This window comes from Rhodnius prolixus, unplaced genomic scaffold, assembly GCF_049639745.1.
Source record: "Rhodnius prolixus isolate KJV_2025 unplaced genomic scaffold, Rpr scaffold_4, whole genome shotgun sequence".
Taxonomy (NCBI): domain Eukaryota; kingdom Metazoa; phylum Arthropoda; class Insecta; order Hemiptera; family Reduviidae; genus Rhodnius; species Rhodnius prolixus.
In genome coordinates, this window is record NW_027411614.1 from 31,643,908 (window position 1) to 31,662,143 (window position 18,236).

Consider the following 18,236-nt stretch of genomic DNA (forward strand, 5'->3'; position numbering starts at 1 on the left):
AAGTATCTATAGACTACATTAAACCAAGCATTCAAACCTAGTATTGGTTACTTTGTCTCGAGAAACAGAGAGGTTTTCGCTTATCCTTGTCGAAATGATAGGATGACGGTTTCGGAAACCTTTGTATCAAGGTTTAACTCTGGTAGGTTATTATTGAAAGGATTCAGTCTATCAAGTTTTACAATAAGTTGCCGCATACTCATCAGCAGTTGGCTCTTAGTGATGGGGAACCCAATAGAACAGTAGGGAGGTAGGGGTAGACCACTCTCAATTACAAGTCCACATACCACTTCTACGTTCCGCCATTAAGACTTTTTATGCTTAATTTAGATTTGATTGAAGAATTTTGTCGGAAGTTAAGTTAGAAATTGCATTAATTTTTGTAGTAAAAATTTTTATTGCCTATGTTGATTCTTTATGAAATACCTACGGAGGAAAAAATAGTAAAAAAAAATCTAAACTATTGTTTTAATAGAAATAATTAACATTAAAAATCCTAATGGCGGATCGAACAAGTGTACAGTGGGCGTGTATGTAGGCCAATAGAACCGTAGGGAGGTAGGGGTAGGCCACGCCCACATACCACTTCTACGTTCCGCCATTAAGACTTTTTTGGGTAAGTATTTATATCAAAAATGTACTCTAGAATTTTTTCACTATTTTTTCCTCCATAGGTATTTAATAAAGAATGAAATTATGCAAAAACAAAAATAAATTATTTTAAAGATTTATTTTACGTTTCACACACAACTACGGTTTATGAATGATTGTAGTAGGTATATGTTTTATTTCAATTATAATGTGCTGAATTTAGATTTGATTAAAGAATTTTGTCAGAATAAAACATTAAAGTTAAAAATTACATTAATTTTTGTAGTAAAAATTTTTATTGCATAGTTGATTCTGTAAGAAATACCTACGGAGGAAAAAATAGTACAAAAAATCTGTTGTATTATTAGAAATAATTAGCATTAAAAATCTTAATGGCGGATCGAATAAGGGTTTAGTGGCCGTTTATACTGGCCAATAGAACCGTAGGGAGGTAGGGGTAGACCACGCTCAATTACATGCCCACATACCACTTCTAAGCACCGCCATTAAGACTTCAAGACGAAAAATCCTACGCACCATCACTAACGCTCCTTTCTACGTAAGCAATCACACCATCCACACTGACCTAAAAATCCCTTTTATCCTTGATCTAGCCAAATCCCGTTACACCAAATTTCATTCCAAACTTTCACAACACTTCAATCCGCTCATATACAACCTGTCCCATTCTACTCTTCCCTCGAATCCTCGCCGATGACTGAAGCGTCGATTGGCCTCACGATCACCTAATCGCATGATAGAAAAGGGCATCCTTCAACGGCATCTTGTGTTACTCTATTCACGATGTTTATCGTTGGATGGCACACATTCAAATCTTTCCAACCATTTTTATTTCAGTACTGTAAGCAATCTGATTTACTTGTTGCCAATAGGCAGTTGTAAAATTAGAGTTAAAAAAAAAAAAAAAATGAGAAAAATCAATTTAACCTTAAATTTTTGTTAATAGTCTCTTGGAATAAGCATAATAAAAATCAATAATATTGAGACCATGAAAATAGTTATAACCTGGCATAATACATTGCTAAGGTAAGTTAATATATTGTTAAATGATAGCCGAGCGGTTACAGGCGAGACCTGCGAAGCTAATATGTATTGTGGTTCTGGGTTCGATTCCCGGTCTTAGGCCTTGGATTTTATTTAATGGTTAATAAAAGAAGTTTACAGTAAAGTATGTTTGCTAGTCGCCTCCGTCCACGACACCTAACTGGTAGTTGGACGTTAAGCCCAACCTGAAAAAATAGGCGATTACTTTACTTTTTACTTTACTATGATGAACTATGGAACAAGTGGAAACGTTATAATATTTGGGAATTAATATAGCCATAGATAGGAAAATTATTCCTTTTTTTTGCGAGAATATTTGTAGCAATGGAAGAAATCACTCGGTATGTCAAAGTTAAGCTTCTAAAAGAAAAAAAGAAAACCGCCTGAGAAGAAAAAGTTGACTATGTAGTAGTTCAAACACGTAACCATCATTAGTTATGATTGTGAGTCATGGGCACTCACTCTGAGCATCAAGCTCAGAAAATATTTCCGAATAGTAATATAGTTAGAACAGGAAAAACAAACTGTACCCAAAGAGGTAGAACAGCGTGGCTGAAGAACATTAAAGGGACATTAGAGAAATGTGGACTAACCTTGCTTTTGAAACCACAAATCGGTCTAGGTGGAGAGCCGTCCTTCACTCGACGATAGAAGGGCATTTGACTATGTGTTAAATAATGAAGATGTTTTTGGACAAGGGTAATGTCCAGAAGAATCTTACAAACGCATTCGTGAGATGAAATCTTTTTACATTTTTCATTTTATGTTTTTGTGATAACATTCCACCACTGTTATAATTATCAGTCCACAATTATTGTTCGAAAATCTGGATCTTTATCTTGAAAACTTCCTCACGTAAGTGAAAAAAAGGTTTTCTATTTTAAAAAAAGAATCGTAAAATAATTAACTAAATATAAATTTAAATATATTTATTATTTATAAAATTTAATCATTAAACATCTTATTTTCCTCACCTGAACATAAAATGGTATAAATTTATTTTTAGTATCCTACTCATTTTAAAAATGAAGGAAAAGCTGATAATGACATGTCTGCAAAATATTAAGCTTGCCCCTGTTCATAACCCTAGTTATGTAAAACCCTCTTAACAAATATGTAACGCCACGCCTAGCATACCTTGCTCTCTATATCAACCCTAATACACTCCGCTACAATGTGGAACGACATGATGTTACTTTAAATTATATCAGGTTCGTATTTCTATTTTCTATCCTCTAGAGTCGTGTATTTCATCATCTCTTCACACGCCACACCAAAAAAAAAAAAAAATATAATAATAATAACCTATACTCCAACCCTAAAATACCATTTAAACATTATTTCACAAGAGTCAGGGAAAATCAGGGAAATTTCCCTCTATGTTGGTTACATTGGCAATTCTGTAGAATAGCCGCCCATCCAGTCTAACATTAACCTGCTCTCTGTAAACACATATCTTTAAAACTTTTTTTCCTTTTATTTTATTTTATTTATTAAAATTTATAATAGATTATTAAATTAATTACGGGACCCTTAGAAATTTTTAAATTTTAATAATAAGAATAACTAAAAAACTATTTGTGATCTTATTTGTGATAAAAATACGTTATTTATTAAATTTAGAAATAATTTTATAGAAATAAATATTATTTACAAAAAAAAAAAATACGAGTATATATAGTAAAATTATTTAATAAACCATGGACAAACAGAAAGCAATTAAATCTGCACCAGAAACTGCAATGGATGATCTGTTATTGGGAAGGACAAAGGTAAGATGAATTATGTTATTTTTCTGTTTGTTTTATAACCAATTATTGTATTAATTTTTAAAATTTTAATTACTAAATTATTGGTAGACTTATTGTCTTTTATGTTATTAAACAATCAAAAACAAAATATTGATGCTGTGATGATAATAGTATTTGTGGTCCAAACTCAATAAACACACCTGTACTACCTTCAATTAGTACTCTGTTTAACTTTACCAACTCTCCTGTTGGGTAACTAACCATCTCCAATGCCCGGCCATAAACAAACGTTTGTCCACATGGTCAACTTCCATTCTGTTTCTAATTTTATTATTTTGCTAATATTTCTCATTAATTTTATAAATTGACCAAGAATTTTAGTTTAAAATAAATTTCAATAGTTAATAATCAGGTAACATTATGCTAACAAAAATATGAATATTATATGTATTAATTTTTTAAATATTAACAATCATTAATGCTCGATTCTTGATTAATTTAAAAGAGTCTTTCCAAACCATGTACAATTTTTTTATTTTATTTTAAAAGAATAAAGTTATGTAATGAGCAATTTGGGGATAATGAAGAATTGAAATTGGGTTCTCCATTTCACTGCTATTCCGAGCATCTTTACCTGTATATCTATAAGCTCCGTACTTGTCTAATCTCGTAAGAAATTGACAAGCTTGAATGAAGCTTGAATCACAAAAAAATTGAAAACTTGTTTCTTAAATTAAACTTAAAAAATCAATTTTACTAAAATTGTCAGAAATCTTTTCTTGCCGTTTCTTTGCATTTTTGTGTTGACCGAAAAGTTTCGTTAGCTCATGTTTTATTTATATATTTCTTTTTTAAGTTAATAAACAGTGTTAGATCACTTGCATAGGCAATGCCTTGCATTTTGGATTAAATACAAATAAATTAAAAAAGTAAAGTAAAGTAATCGCCTATTTTTTCAGGCGGGGCTTAACGTCCAACTACCATTTACTAGGTGTCGTGGACGGAGTTGCAAACGTACTTTACTATTTCTCATTTAACCATTAAATAAAATCCAAGGCCTAAAGTCCGGGAATCGAACCCAGTACCACAATGCATATTAGCTTTGCAGGTCTCGCCTCTTAACCCGCTCGGCTACCGTGGCGCCTAATACAAATAAATTATTTGATGTTTCTAGGCAATTTTGAAAAATTATCGATAGAAATCTATTTATGCAAGCATTTTTAATGGCGTATTATAGATTATTACTATTGGATAAAGTTCTTCATTTTTTTTAAATTAAAAGCGAGAAAAATACATTTCATTTTAAGAAAATTTGAAATGAATATTTTCCATTAATCATATTCCCTCTTTATTAAATATTATAATTGTTTTTCTTTTAATAAGTTTGTAATGTATGCTTTAAATGTAAATTTGAATATCGTTTACATCGCTCTAGTGTATCGAGTCTTCTCGCACTTCTACTACTATCACGACTTCTTCTACAAAAAATATAATTGTAACACCACTGCCAAAATGCTTGCGGGTACCAACACAAGGCTTTTCCTCAGCTCTTGTTGACTCGACTGCTATAGGTTAAATTGCAAACTTTTTCAATCCAAAGGATGCTTACACATTTTTAGAAATGTTAGCTGGCTGTACCAATACTCTCATCTTAAAGAGAAAATTCTCACCTTCAAGAGAAAAAACTTTACAATCTTAGAAAAGATATTTTCAGAGTGAATAGAAGTTATTTTCCACATTTATTTCTACCTCTTACTTGACGCTTGGTTCTGGAGAGAAATATTTGGCAACAGTCAAATAGATTTGCCACTTTATTTTCTATGGATTATAAGAAATAGAACTCTTAGGTTTTCTAAATATGGTCGTTCAAAAGATATATTTGGTGAAGCCTATATTATTGCAATACTCTCGACTCTGTATCATATCGATACTTCTCTTGCATTACTTGGCATTGAATGCTTCATACTTTCTACAATGCAATTATGGTAATAAAACTTAAGGTATTGAATTTATTTAACAAAATTTTCATGCTTTGTTTTAAAAATAATGCTATCAATTTTTGAATGAAAGAATTGATAAATAATATTTTATAAAAAGTTAATTTTTCCCCAAAAGAGGCGCAGATATTTAATTTTCTACACAATACTTGCCCAAATTAGGTTGCGTAATGACTGTCCTACCTAAGGAGTTTAAAATAAATTTCTAAAGTTAATAATCAGATTACATTATGCTAACAAAAATATGAATATTATATGTATGATTTTTTTAAGTATTAACAATCATTAATACTCGATTTTTGATAAATTTAAAGGAGTCTTCAATTCCTTCCTGTTCGGACTTGAAACTTGTTAAAACTGATATTAGACGAGTTTTCCTCAACTTTTAATTATCATAAAATCTAAGGAAACCCTGAGATCCAAAGCTAGTAATGCAACGTGTAGAGTAATGAATGGTCTTGCTACAAAATCCACATAAATTTAAGTGAATTTTAGATCTATTGCTCTAATTGCAGTTTTACAAATTTTATTTTTGTCTACCATTTCGTAGATACAGAAATATAGAGAAAAAAACTCTATTAAGTTATTTGTGCTTTAATCAGCGCGGGTATGCCTTCTCTATGGAAGGGATTTGCCGATGCTGATATTAGGTTCTTCACGGATAGCCAGACTGCAATTAAAGCTCTGGACCTCTCCTAGTAAGAACCAAATCTCGGTCAATTCTTGTCATGTTGCTCTCAATTTGTTGGGAGCTTTGAATACTGTTTCAGTTGCTTGGTCCCTTGGTCACTCTGGGATTCCCAGTAACGAACTTGCTGATGAAACAGCAAAGGAAGGAACTGCGATGATAACAATGACTCCTCAGTCCACTAGAACAGAGGTGGAGCAGTGGATTTTGAAGGAACATCGGAAACGGTGGAGATCCCGAGCTGACTGCCGTAAGGCTAAGGAAATTCTTGGCCTGTTAAAAACGGCTATAGTTGGTTTTAGCAGGTCCTTGGATCCGCCAGTTGGTTCAGGTGTTGAGTGGACATGTGAATTTAGCGTAACATTTTTTCAAATGCGGCCTTATCCAGTCGCCAATTTGCGCTGGCTGTGGTGAGTCCAATGAGACTGTGCGGCACTTTGTAGAGGTGTGCCCCGTTTATTCTAAAATTAGAATAAAATCCCTCGTCTTCGGGAGGTCAAATGTTTCCCTACCGGAGATTGTGGCATCTGGTAATCTTTACCAGAACTTTCTAGGTTTATTCAATGCACTGGACGATTGAGTCGCCATGCTCCAACAGTCTCGTTGCTACTATATTAGTTTATTGTATTGTCATCTGGCAACTTTTAACAGGATTTGTTGTACTAAGCCCCGGTATCTCTTATGAGATGAGGGCTGGGCGGGGAACAATGGGCATTTTGGATTGCCTGCGTTCCTTCCCCTTTTTGCTGGAACCGCCCTTCTAATACAATCTAATCTAATCAATGTCTCCTCTAAGGAGACAACGTTCACAATGAATAAGTAGTTATAACTCGAAAACTTACAGGCATACCAACAGTCCATTCTCTTCACAAATGAGGAGACCAATAGTCACTGGCTTTCAAATGTTGATTAAGATGGCCTGGAATAGTTCAGCCAGATAAATTACATATAACTGAAGATCGAATTTCCTAAAACAGGTTTTAGCGACTTCAGTAATAAAAGGAATGTTACAAAAATATAAATGTATTATATAAAAAAAAAATAATATTAAGTTATATATTTGTTGTACGTTAGAAGAATGAATAGAAGTGTTCAGTTTTAGCGAATTATTTAGGATTGTAAAGTTTGAATCTTTTGAAATTAGTTTCGCTCGGTTGAATCCACAGTTCAATCCCGTACGCCCACATAGGTTTTAATCTGAATGTGTAAATTAGTCTTTTGATCAAGAGAGAGGTTAGTTAGATCTGTCATTTATTGAAACGAAAGCGTTTATTTCATGAATAAAGCGTTCCTTTAAAGAATTTAGTTAAATATTATAAAGTGTTATTCGGAGATTTCAAACAAGTCTGTGCTTAGTCCAAGATATCGGGCGGATTTTTAAATAATAATAATAATAATAATAATAAAAATAAAGTAAAAGGGAAGGGATTAGCTATGTGGTTAGCATACTGGACTCCCACGCGGAGGTCCCGGGTTCGAATCCAGCTGCTGACCCTTAGATTTTCTCTTGTTAGGAGCTTCTTACAGTTCACTGTCCGGTGATGGACAGTGTTGTCTGTAACGAGAGAACATTGTCCGGAGGCCGGCAGTGCACTGAAAAAAGCTCCGGGCGCCAATAACCTTAGATGTTGACGCGCCTTAAATCATAAAAAAAAAAAATAATAATAATAAAGTAAAGAAATCGCCTATTTTTTTTCAGGCTAGGCTTAACGTCGAACTACCAAATTAGGTGTCGTTGACGTGGGCAGAAGCACATACTTTGCTATAATCCATTTTTTCTAATAAATAAAATGTAGTCATACGCGGGATTCGAACTGGGGTCTCCCTGTTACAAAGCCACGCTCTTGACCACTAGACCAACACCTGCCCTTTAAATGATAATAATAATTATTATTATTGAAACAGGAGGTGGGTCCTGTTTCCTAAGGCACTGTAACCAAAGAGGTTTAATTAAACCATTTCTTTGTTGGGTATAGTAAGTCAGACCTCCTCTCTTTACGAGGTTCAGGATTTTTATTATGAAGTTCTAGTAGGGTAAACCTCGACCTATTACTAGGTATAGGGTTGTTATCAGTCTCTTTTGTGTATTGGTCTTTATAAGAGCCATTGGCCTCTTAACACAAACCAGCGTTTACAGAGCAATTTTACTGGATATAAAAGAAGTCGTTTCCTTTACTCTTGTCGTAGTCTTCCCATTGGAGAGTCTGCCGCAGAACACCTATTTGCCTGCTTTTTTTTTTCAGGCGGGGCTTAACGTCCAACTACCAATTAGGTTTCGTGGACGGAGGCGACTAGCAAACATACTTTACTGTAAATTTCTTATATTAACCATTAAATAAAATCCAAGGACTAAGACCGGGGAATCGAACCCAGTAGCACAATACGTATTGTCTTGCCTCTAACCGCTCGGCTACGGTGGCGACAGAACACCTTGTGGTGTGGTTTTTTTCTAGTTCGGTGTAATGCTCGCGACGAATGGCAAGGCAGTAATCCACAGAATAAACTTACGTATGCTAGCTCTCCTGCACCAAATTTCCAAGGGCCACAGATGGAATGACTTCACTCATGAATGATGACAAAGTCTTCATCACTAAGACTTTTTACTCGCCAATTGCAATTTGCCGAAGAACTCCCAAGTGAATGGCCTCCACAACAGCCTGAATTCAGGTAGCAAGTATCCTAGAATGAAACCTATTCTAAATGATAGTTCTTCCTACCTCTAAGAGTAATTAGTATAGCCAGGGAAATGAGGGGAGAAACTTGCGCTTGGACAGAGCAACTACTTCTCGCCCAAACTTTCAACAAATTGAAAGTAGAAGGCAGGTGAAATGATTACTTCGACATACCGGAGACTTGCTTTCATTAACCTAATAACCTAACTTGCTCAGTTGTTGAAATCTGTTTTTCTGTTTTTAACATTATTTATTGTCCATATTTAATGAATTTTGCGAAGATAACACGGAATAGTGCACAATAGATCTAACGTTACTAAATTTTCTCTAACGTAAACAAAGTGAAAAAAGTTTTGCTTTAACTGAAACTACTTTTCGATCTAATAGTGTGTGATCATTACGAAAATAGCAGAATGTTCAATATCTATTTGTTTTATTTAAAGTTTTATTCTGTAGCTTAGATCGACTTTGTAAATACAAATCTTTCGACTAGGTTGTATAAAATAATTTGTTTATAAAAACCACGTTTAAATATTCTTTAAAAATACCTAAAAAAAACAACATAAAACTCATATTTTCTTACATTTAAAGCTTGCGCTCCTATTGCCTTTATTTTGCACATTAAAATTTCACATTTTTCTAAATATTACCAATAGAATATTTATACCAACTGAATTTACGAGGCCAAGAATATTGAACAGGTTCCAATTTCAATGAATTTTATAAATACAAATCTAATTAACTAGAGAAGTTAAAAACTAAACTACCTGCAATTTATGTTATCAGTTTAATGAATAATCAAACTTCTCTCTTTAATTAAATGAAAATGAGATAAATTGTAATTAAGGAAATTGAGACCCCAGAATTTAGGAATCAGAATATTTTTTTGATATTTCCTTTTTCTACTTTTAGAGGTAAAAAGGATTAAGGCAATTTGTCGGTAAATATATTTTTTATTATATGAATAAAAGATGGAGAATTTCAATTGAGGTCACCTGAAAGGGACCAAAAGTCTTTGTGCTCCGAACTTTCTTTGCCTTATTAATATTTGTTGGTTAGAAGCTGGCATTTTATTTTATTTCTTTCAAAGAAAATATTATTTTATCTTTTATAATACTTTGTGAAATCATGTTAGGTTCTGAAGTTTCGTATTAAACAAATTGAAAATGAAAAACAAACAATTTTTCTAAGGATTGGATTTGCTAATCGGTAAAGTTTATTGGATTGCCAAGCAGATTTGAAGCGGATAGGTTCGAATTCAGCTGCTGGTCCTTAGATTTTCACTTTCTAGCAGTTTCTTACAGCTCATTGTTCAGTGATGTTGTTTGTAATTAGAGAACACTGTCCGGAAACCAGCAGAAAGCTTGGTAAAAAGTCCGGGCTCTGATAACCTTAGATGTTGACGCGCCTTAAATTAAAAGAACAAAAATAAATTCGGCTGTTACCCTCAGAATATCATTTTTTTTGTTTTTTTTTTTTTTTTTAATTTATTTGTTAAGTTACACCGGCGCTAGATGCTACTATTAGTAACAATGACAATAACAGAAACCACTACAAAGTCCACTAATTGAGGGGAGAAGTTACCCAGCGTTAACACTCCCTAAGGCTGGAAACATAGTGGCGCGGCGAGCAAAGCGGCGATGATAGCTGCTTCAAATCAAAGAGAGCGACGAGCAGCGAGCAAAGATTCGCCTGCACATAGTGAAGAGTTTAGACGCGTTTCTCCTTTCGACGAAACAAGATGGAGGAACTATATTTATATGAAAATTCTTCGTTGAAACTTTGGTATTTGCAGCAGCTTAGTAGTAGGAGCTGCAGTGTACATGACATAAATAAGTCTAGAAATGAACTTGGTGAATTTCATCACTTGTACCAACAACTTCGGGAGCATCCTGGCAAGTTTCATGCGTATTTTCGAATGTCTATATCAACATTTGATTACATACTAGCCCAGTGTAACCCCATTAATCAAAATCAAATTTTATTGTTTTTGAGTAATACAGCTCATAACATGAGTTAGGCACAATATAGAAAAATTAACTATGTAGGTTATTTACTAAATACAAATCTGTGTAACCCCATTAATCCTAGCAGTTACTTTAAGATAAGAAAATCAAAATAAATAAAAATAAAATAGAAATATATGCAGATAAAAAGAAATTAGTCAATTAAAAAAACACAATAATTTTATTAAATCACTACACCATGATTTGTCGTAAATTAAGGTTGTTCATCTGAAAAACTGGAGTAGTACGACGCTACAGAAGAAGGATTGGAGAATTCGTCCTGATCAGAAGTAGTAGGACGTGAAAATGTAATTTAATTTTGCCTAGTATTTAGATGAAAGTTAGCATTAGGGATTGAGAACCAAATTAAATGTAGCAAAAATTACCTGAATTCTCCATTAACTACTAATTGTTAATTAATTTAAACTATTAATTATTAAAAACTATTGTAGCTTCACAAATACTATGGTCCCACAGAGGTTTCTTTAAACAAACTAAACCAATAAATGTATCAATATCCATAACCTTTGAAAAATAACCTTTACAAATTGAGCGCGATGAGAGCGAAGAAATCAAACATGTCATAACGCTTCGCTCTACTCTCTATAGATAGCGTTGCTCTATCTTCGCTTTGCTCGCCACTATGCGCGGTCCCATATGTTTACTTGTGTTTGATTTCGCCGCTTTGCTCTTCGCTATCATCGCCGCTTTGCTCGCCGCTCCACTATGTTTCCAGCCTAAGTCGTCTCCAGGATTAGCTACTCTCTTCAGAAGAGAGAAAATCGCGAGGCTACTGGCGTTTTAGTCGTCTGGGAGGATGATCTAGATGGTGATGAAATGATAAATGGCGGACAAGAGAGGATTGGAATGAGAGTGTAAGTTCTGATGAAAACTTTTATAGCGAGTTCGTGCAACCTGGACCTACAAACGTAATTTCCAGGTCTGTGTAGATGGTTAGATTTGAAACGTAAAATGGAGCCGTTAACGATAGTGCGGAGAATATTTGATTCAAGAGATTGAATTCGTTGAAGATTTGAGCGTTTCGTTGAACCCCTCAGTTCAATACCGTACGTCCAGCCGGGTTATGTTTAAAAATAATGTCTTTCTTTTTATTTAAATGCGTGAAAATGAACATTTCAAAGGTTTCATTTCAATCTCTACGGTTGTCAACTTTTTTTATTTGCTGGATTAGGATTGACTTTCATCACTCGACAACATTTGAGGCAATCTACTCAGATGATTGACGGGTTAGTGACTATTTCAGGCTGATAAAATCCATAATTAACATTTGCCTTTTTTCCTATCATTATTAAATCTTTGTAAACCTCCTCACATTGTTATAATCATTGAGTAATATCACGCTGACCTGAAGAACCGTTCAATATTAGAGATGTTTTGAAGTAAATTACAGCCGTATATTTCTTTCCGTTCCAGTCTCTTCCAGACTGTGATAGAAGGTTGAGGAGGAGGACTGGTTGGCCCAATGTGAAAGTTTTACTTAAACCAAATCAGTCCTGAACAAACTCTGTCGTTCAACTAATCTACGCCGGGTTTCCGGGCATTTTTTGTCTTTCAGTGCCTCTCTCACTGGAGATGATGGTTTTAAGAAGACAACTCTACGCAAGGCTCATGCTTGATCCTATTTGTAGAAGAGGAAACACGTATCTATCTTATGGCGGATTGTTTAGGGCAGGAATCGGCAACCAATTTCAAGTAGAGAGCCATTTTTCCTTAGATAATTTTAATAAATCTTACCAAGAGCCGCAAGGATGATAGTGTAAAAACCTCTGAAGATCATTTGTATTCGCAAATTATTGTTTTATGGTATTCAATAACATTTAAATGTTTTATATATTTATTTTCACATATTGCAAAGTAAATAAACAAATAAATAATAACTTAACGAATGAAAAGGCGGCAGTCTTACAATATAAATCAAGTACTTTATTTTGATATTGTATAATTCCATTCAATTTCGAATCTATCACATTTAAAATTATTTTTGAAAAAATACCTTTAATAAATGGAATTTTCATTCGTTTCAATAAAATTGAAATATACAATATATGATATTTTGGGCAGGCTGAAGAGCCACAAAATTTGGATAAAAGAGCCGCATGCGGCTCGCGAACTGCGGGTTGCCGACCCCTGGTTTAGGGAGAGAGGAGACTAAGTATAGCGTATTTGGTCGGATAGATTAGTGACGGAGGAAATTAGGGTTTCTCCTTGAAATGATTACTCGAATTATTCACGCAGCTAAGATTCGCATATGATTCAGGCCTTGAACTGGATTTTTATCCCAGTTCTAAAAAAAATTATCTCTGTTCTTGAATCTCAATGTGAACAGTTTAACTAGTTCTTCAACCTGCACTACTTCTATATTATCTCCTTCAACTAATATGACTACTCTAAAGTTTTTCCTTATGCGGAACGCGTCAGCACCAGGAATGCCATTTCTTTATTCAGTCTCTGTTGGTAGATTCTGTGGTTTTATTCATAATTCAGGGTATTAGGTTTAACCCTCCATTGGGGGTATATAATCTGTGAGATGAAGAGGACATTTTCTTGTTGATAGCAACTCAGGTATTTCTTAGAATGAGCCATGGCCCTCAGTAGCTTCCTCTTTTACCTTCTTCTAACCAAACGGCCTGTCGGTGTTTTACTCTGAGTTAGGTGTTACTTAGCGTCCGCGTAATCTGTCAGATTAGTTGCACCCGATGGTCTTATTCTTTCGGTATTGAAATTTTTCAAGTTTTCTTATCAAAAACTGTTACAAAGAACACATTATCATTTAAAAGACAGTTTTCTACTTATTGACTATTTTTGCAACGAGTGTCTTTTGTTTAATAATATTGAATAGAAGAAAGAGAAGGGGATTCGGACACTAAACAAGCCTTTTTTTTTATTTTTAGAAGATCAAGATGCGGATGATTTTGAGTGCGTATGTACAGATAAAGTAACCAAATTGTCGGATAAAAAAAACTACTTCTAGTGTTAGACGAGGGAGCCACAATATTTTATGGCGTTTGACTAGTATAGTTGGTGACAACGTCGACAGAAACGTTCGGAGATGGTTCATGGTCATTCTTTTGCTCTTCTGAACATAGCGGGCATCAATGCGTAAACAATTTCTTGGATAATGCTAATAAACCATCTCACACATTCATTCATAAATGTGCACCTCAAAATTAGGGATGGCTAATTTTTCTATTCACATTAATGTTCTGTTCCACGAGTTTTTTTTTTTTTTTTTTTTAAAGAAAAACTTAAACTGACATTTTCCATACGTTTCGAAAACATTTTTGATGAAATTGCGCCCTAAGGTGTTACAAACCTATTGCGCCCATGGAGGTTTAATGTCAGTGACAGAAAATGGCGGTACAAAATAAATGTTGGAATAAGTGAAAAAGAATCACCGAAAAATGAGGACAGTACAACTGTCAACGGCAGCTTGACAAGATACATGACATCCAATCATTTGGCCATTTCTTTGATAATGTCCACTCAGAAAATATTAATAATAAATTACACACTCACACCCACACAATACGAATCCAAATCACGGCATGGAATAAATAAGGTAGGCAGAAAAAATTAGATATTTTTGCTTTAAATCACCAAATAGAGGTAGCTCTATTCTATTAGAAGACTGAAAGACCTATCTTTAACCAAGGACACACTGATTATTTGGTTTCTAGGTAACTAAGGAGCTTGTAAAAGGATAGATAGGTTTTTACCATATAAGGAGATTCTATCCTATTGTACGAGTTTGTAATATATATATTTTTAAGCCCTTCTTATTTTGCTCACATTAAAAAATGCCGAATTTAATAGAAAAAGTATTTCAGTTAGTAAATTTAGCAATAATTGTGTATCGATAAATTTTGAGGTAGATTAATTCTTGCCAAGGAAAATAATTTCAACGAACGTATTTTAACCAGTTAAGCGAGGAATCTATTAGTTTTAAAAACCACCCACAGTGAGCTGAATTAAAATCAGACAATGACGTGTATACACGTCGAACGCAGCAGGGCAAAACAACCAAAAGTTTACAATAGTCGTAATAGTCGCTGCAAGCACTTTTTCTGCAATCTCTGGGGGCTTGAAATTACAGAGAATTCTGTGCTCATTCAAAATCTTGCACTGCTTCACGTATGCATTGCTCTAGATAACTAGGAACGCAAGAGCTTTTACAAGGAAGAAAAGAGTTTTGAATTCTGTGCAAAATGAAATCATGCTCGTACTGAGAGGTCCTTGATCTCTGTCTAAGGTAAAAGCTGCATTGCACAAGGTTTGAGAGCTTCTAATTGTGTGCGTAATTCCCAATCTCTAATGCGGAGACCAAACATGTACCAACCACTTATCATTTGGCTGACTCTCACCATTTCCTCCGTACAAAATACTTCGCAGTTCTATTGGTAAGATAAAGGAAACATCCCACCAAATAATATCCTTATTGTATTTTATTAAAATTTCGAGTTTTAACAGTAATGGCAATTTTATATTTTTCAAACGAGTATACGTACACGTCGAACGCACCGTAATAGAGATTTGGTTTGACGTGTGTATACGTCAAACACGCTTAACTGGTTAAGAGAGTTTTTATACACTATGAAAGGAAAAAAGTGCATAATTAAAGAAGATGGGCAGTAGGAGATGCCTGGGAGAAGACGAATTCTTCAACGTACCAAGGCATGATTTGGAGTTTAGATGCTCCTTCTTCTCGCAAATAAAGTTGGTGTCTTATTTGATTATGAACTATTGATTCATTCTTGGACGCATAAAACTACAAAATAAGAATTAAAATGCCAAATTTATTAGAACTCTTATTCAGAAAACTGTTAATAATGTCACAACAACGTCCGATCCCATCTTAAATTAAATAGCAAATATATTTACTGAAGGATAAAAGGCAAAAATTAAACCCAGTCGGCTTCCAATTTTATTTGATCACTTGCAATGAGTGTACTCAACGCACATTTGAAGAAATGGAAAAACAATTTCTCTTTTTCCGGCTCCACAAAATAAAGTTAAAAGAAAATAATATCACAAACTGTAGCGGGGAGGGGGCACCTTTGAACAGTTTTAATCTTTCGTTAAATATTTAAAACATTTATGATTGGCAATTTCCTCCATATGTTGTGGTAGACCTGTTGTATAATTGACAGAGTTTCCCTTCGTTTTCATTGTTTGTAAAGTCAGAATTGACGAATGTTATATTTTTGTTGTAGCTTTGGAAGTGTATTGTAAAGATTGTAGTGGGACAAGGTGTAAGTATTGTTAGTCCATATTAACATTTGGAATTCGTATTTTTAAATCTAGTATCTACACAAGCCTATTTTCTTGCATTTTAATATCCCAGTTAAAATGTGCTCTCTACCGACCAGCAAGTTTGTGACTTTTTTTTTTGTTAATCGCAGAGAAGGGGATAGTGGTTCGAACCTACATTAAGAAGCGCAACAAACCGAATATTTTGTTCAAACTTTCTAAACCCATCACCACTTCGGGTACAACATCCCGAACTGAGTCGTTCTTGATTTTTGAACTAGATTTCAGTGGTTTAAAAGAGAAAGTAATGTATTAGTGAGAGAAATAACTGATAGAAGGTAGATTCAGAGTAAAGTAATATCAGTTCTTTCGGATGAAAAAATAATTGCCATTTCAGTCGTGATACATTTATTCTGCCGACCTTACGACCTAGGGACTAGGTCATCTTCAGGGCTGTGGAACTTATTTACAGATTGTTAACAATAATTCTATCAAAATGAATATGTATGGTGTAACGAAATTTACAAAAATTATTTTTACCTAGTTTACAAAGTAAACTGTGTGATCGGTCTGTGTGTGAAATGTGTTAGGTTGTGTGGAAGTCAGTGTTGCCAATTGTCAAGTATTTTGTGGTAAGTTTGCGTATATGTTGTTTAAATTTTTCGTGTCTGTTTTGAAATTTAGACTGTTTTCTGTCTTAGATATGTGTATTATTTCTATCAGTCACCAAAAATAATGAACATCAATCATTTTTTTCTATTTTCTATTGTGTTTAAAGGTCCCACCAGTGGGGAAGATATTAACATTTGACACAAAATTTTTAGATTAAAAAAACATAGATATGTACGTAAAGTACTAACTGTTTATTGATATAGATCTGTTAAGAAGACTTGAAAGTTGTAGAAAACAAAATAAAAAGGTTCAATAATAAGATTTTGTGCACTCTGTAACAGAAAATGTAAATTCTGTTCAAATGTGCCCCCACCTCACCACTATATTTTTTTTAAATTAGTAACTGACTTTCTGTCAAGATTTTATAACGCGTTCTGTGGCATTTTAGGTCTCGGTCGTCTTCGGATTGTTTTTGTGACTGAGTTATCCTGCTTCTGTAGTTCGTAAGTTCTTTAGGTGTGATGTCCAATCTATGAACTCCTTGAATTTGGGTGCTTCCAACTTCTTGTGGATTTGTTCATTTCGAAAGGAACCATAATGCTCCCATGAGAACATGCAATACAAGGAATCATAAAGGATATGCAAGGAATCATAAATGTTTATAACCACACCAATAAATAAATTTTTTGTAGGAAATTCTTGATTTTGTTTTATAGTAGCCCCTTTATCTTCGGCAAAAAGAGCCAATCTCATAACTCTATTTATAGCAAACTTTACAGCCTCAGACTTTCAAAGATTGTGCATTTTTTTTTTCTATACTACACGTTTGGTTTAAATTTCTTTGTAAAAATATGTTATAATGCTAAAAAATGATGAAAATGGTTTGGTCCGCAGTGTTGGATAATTACTTTTTATTCTTCGTAGCACCCTTGATCAGATGTTCCATCAAAGGTTGATTGATCAGGATGGTCTAGAGCAGGGGTGGCTAACAAGTCGATCGCGATCGATCGCGAGGCAGTTTGGTCGATCGTCGACCGCTCGCAATATCCCTTTAAATGATTATTGTTGTTGTTTTTTACGTAGGTAGATAAGCCGTATATCTATATTTTAGTGCGAGGTGTACTCAGCGAGCTATTGATAGATTACAAAACGTAAGCCATATTATTCTTTCATGATAAATTTTCCTGGCCCAAAAAAACGCGAAAGTGAAATATTGAAATCAAATTATCAGCCATACTGTGCATTTTTATAACAACTTTTTCATATTTACGAACAAATAGTATAACAACTTATACATTGCAGTTGATAAAAAAATTAAATTGCATTTTAAGTTAGTAAAAATCTATCTTGAAAAAGTGTCGGAAAATAGAATTTTTCAGATACCGCATTTACGGAATGCTGCTATCAAAAGTTGGGTCTGGAAATTTATTTTCTTCATGAGCCTATATCTCGAAAACTTAATAAGTAATTTAAAAAATAATATATTTTACTTATCTACCCACACCTCGCTGGAATGCACCTTATACTGAAACACAGTGTATAATCATAGTACGCACTTCACACCCCTTTGACTACGCCTATGATAA

At 34.0% G+C, this 18,236-nt stretch overlaps 1 protein-coding gene across 2 annotated transcripts in view; it reads left to right on the forward strand.

Moving 5' to 3' along the window:
* The window catches only part of LOC141455996 (inactive dipeptidyl peptidase 10-like), a 333,209-nt gene that overhangs the window by 78,037 nt on the left and 236,936 nt on the right, over positions 1-18,236 (forward strand). Inside the window, exon 1 of one of the 2 annotated variants that reach the window (XM_074131545.1) lies at positions 3,207-3,428. The exons of the other annotated variant lie outside the window; for it this stretch is intronic. Within the exon in view, the coding sequence (XP_073987646.1) occupies positions 3,357-3,428 (72 nt within the window). The 5' untranslated portion in view covers positions 3,207-3,356. Of the gene's footprint in view, positions 1-3,206; positions 3,429-18,236 lie in introns of those variants that run through there. 2 annotated transcript variants of the gene reach the window in all.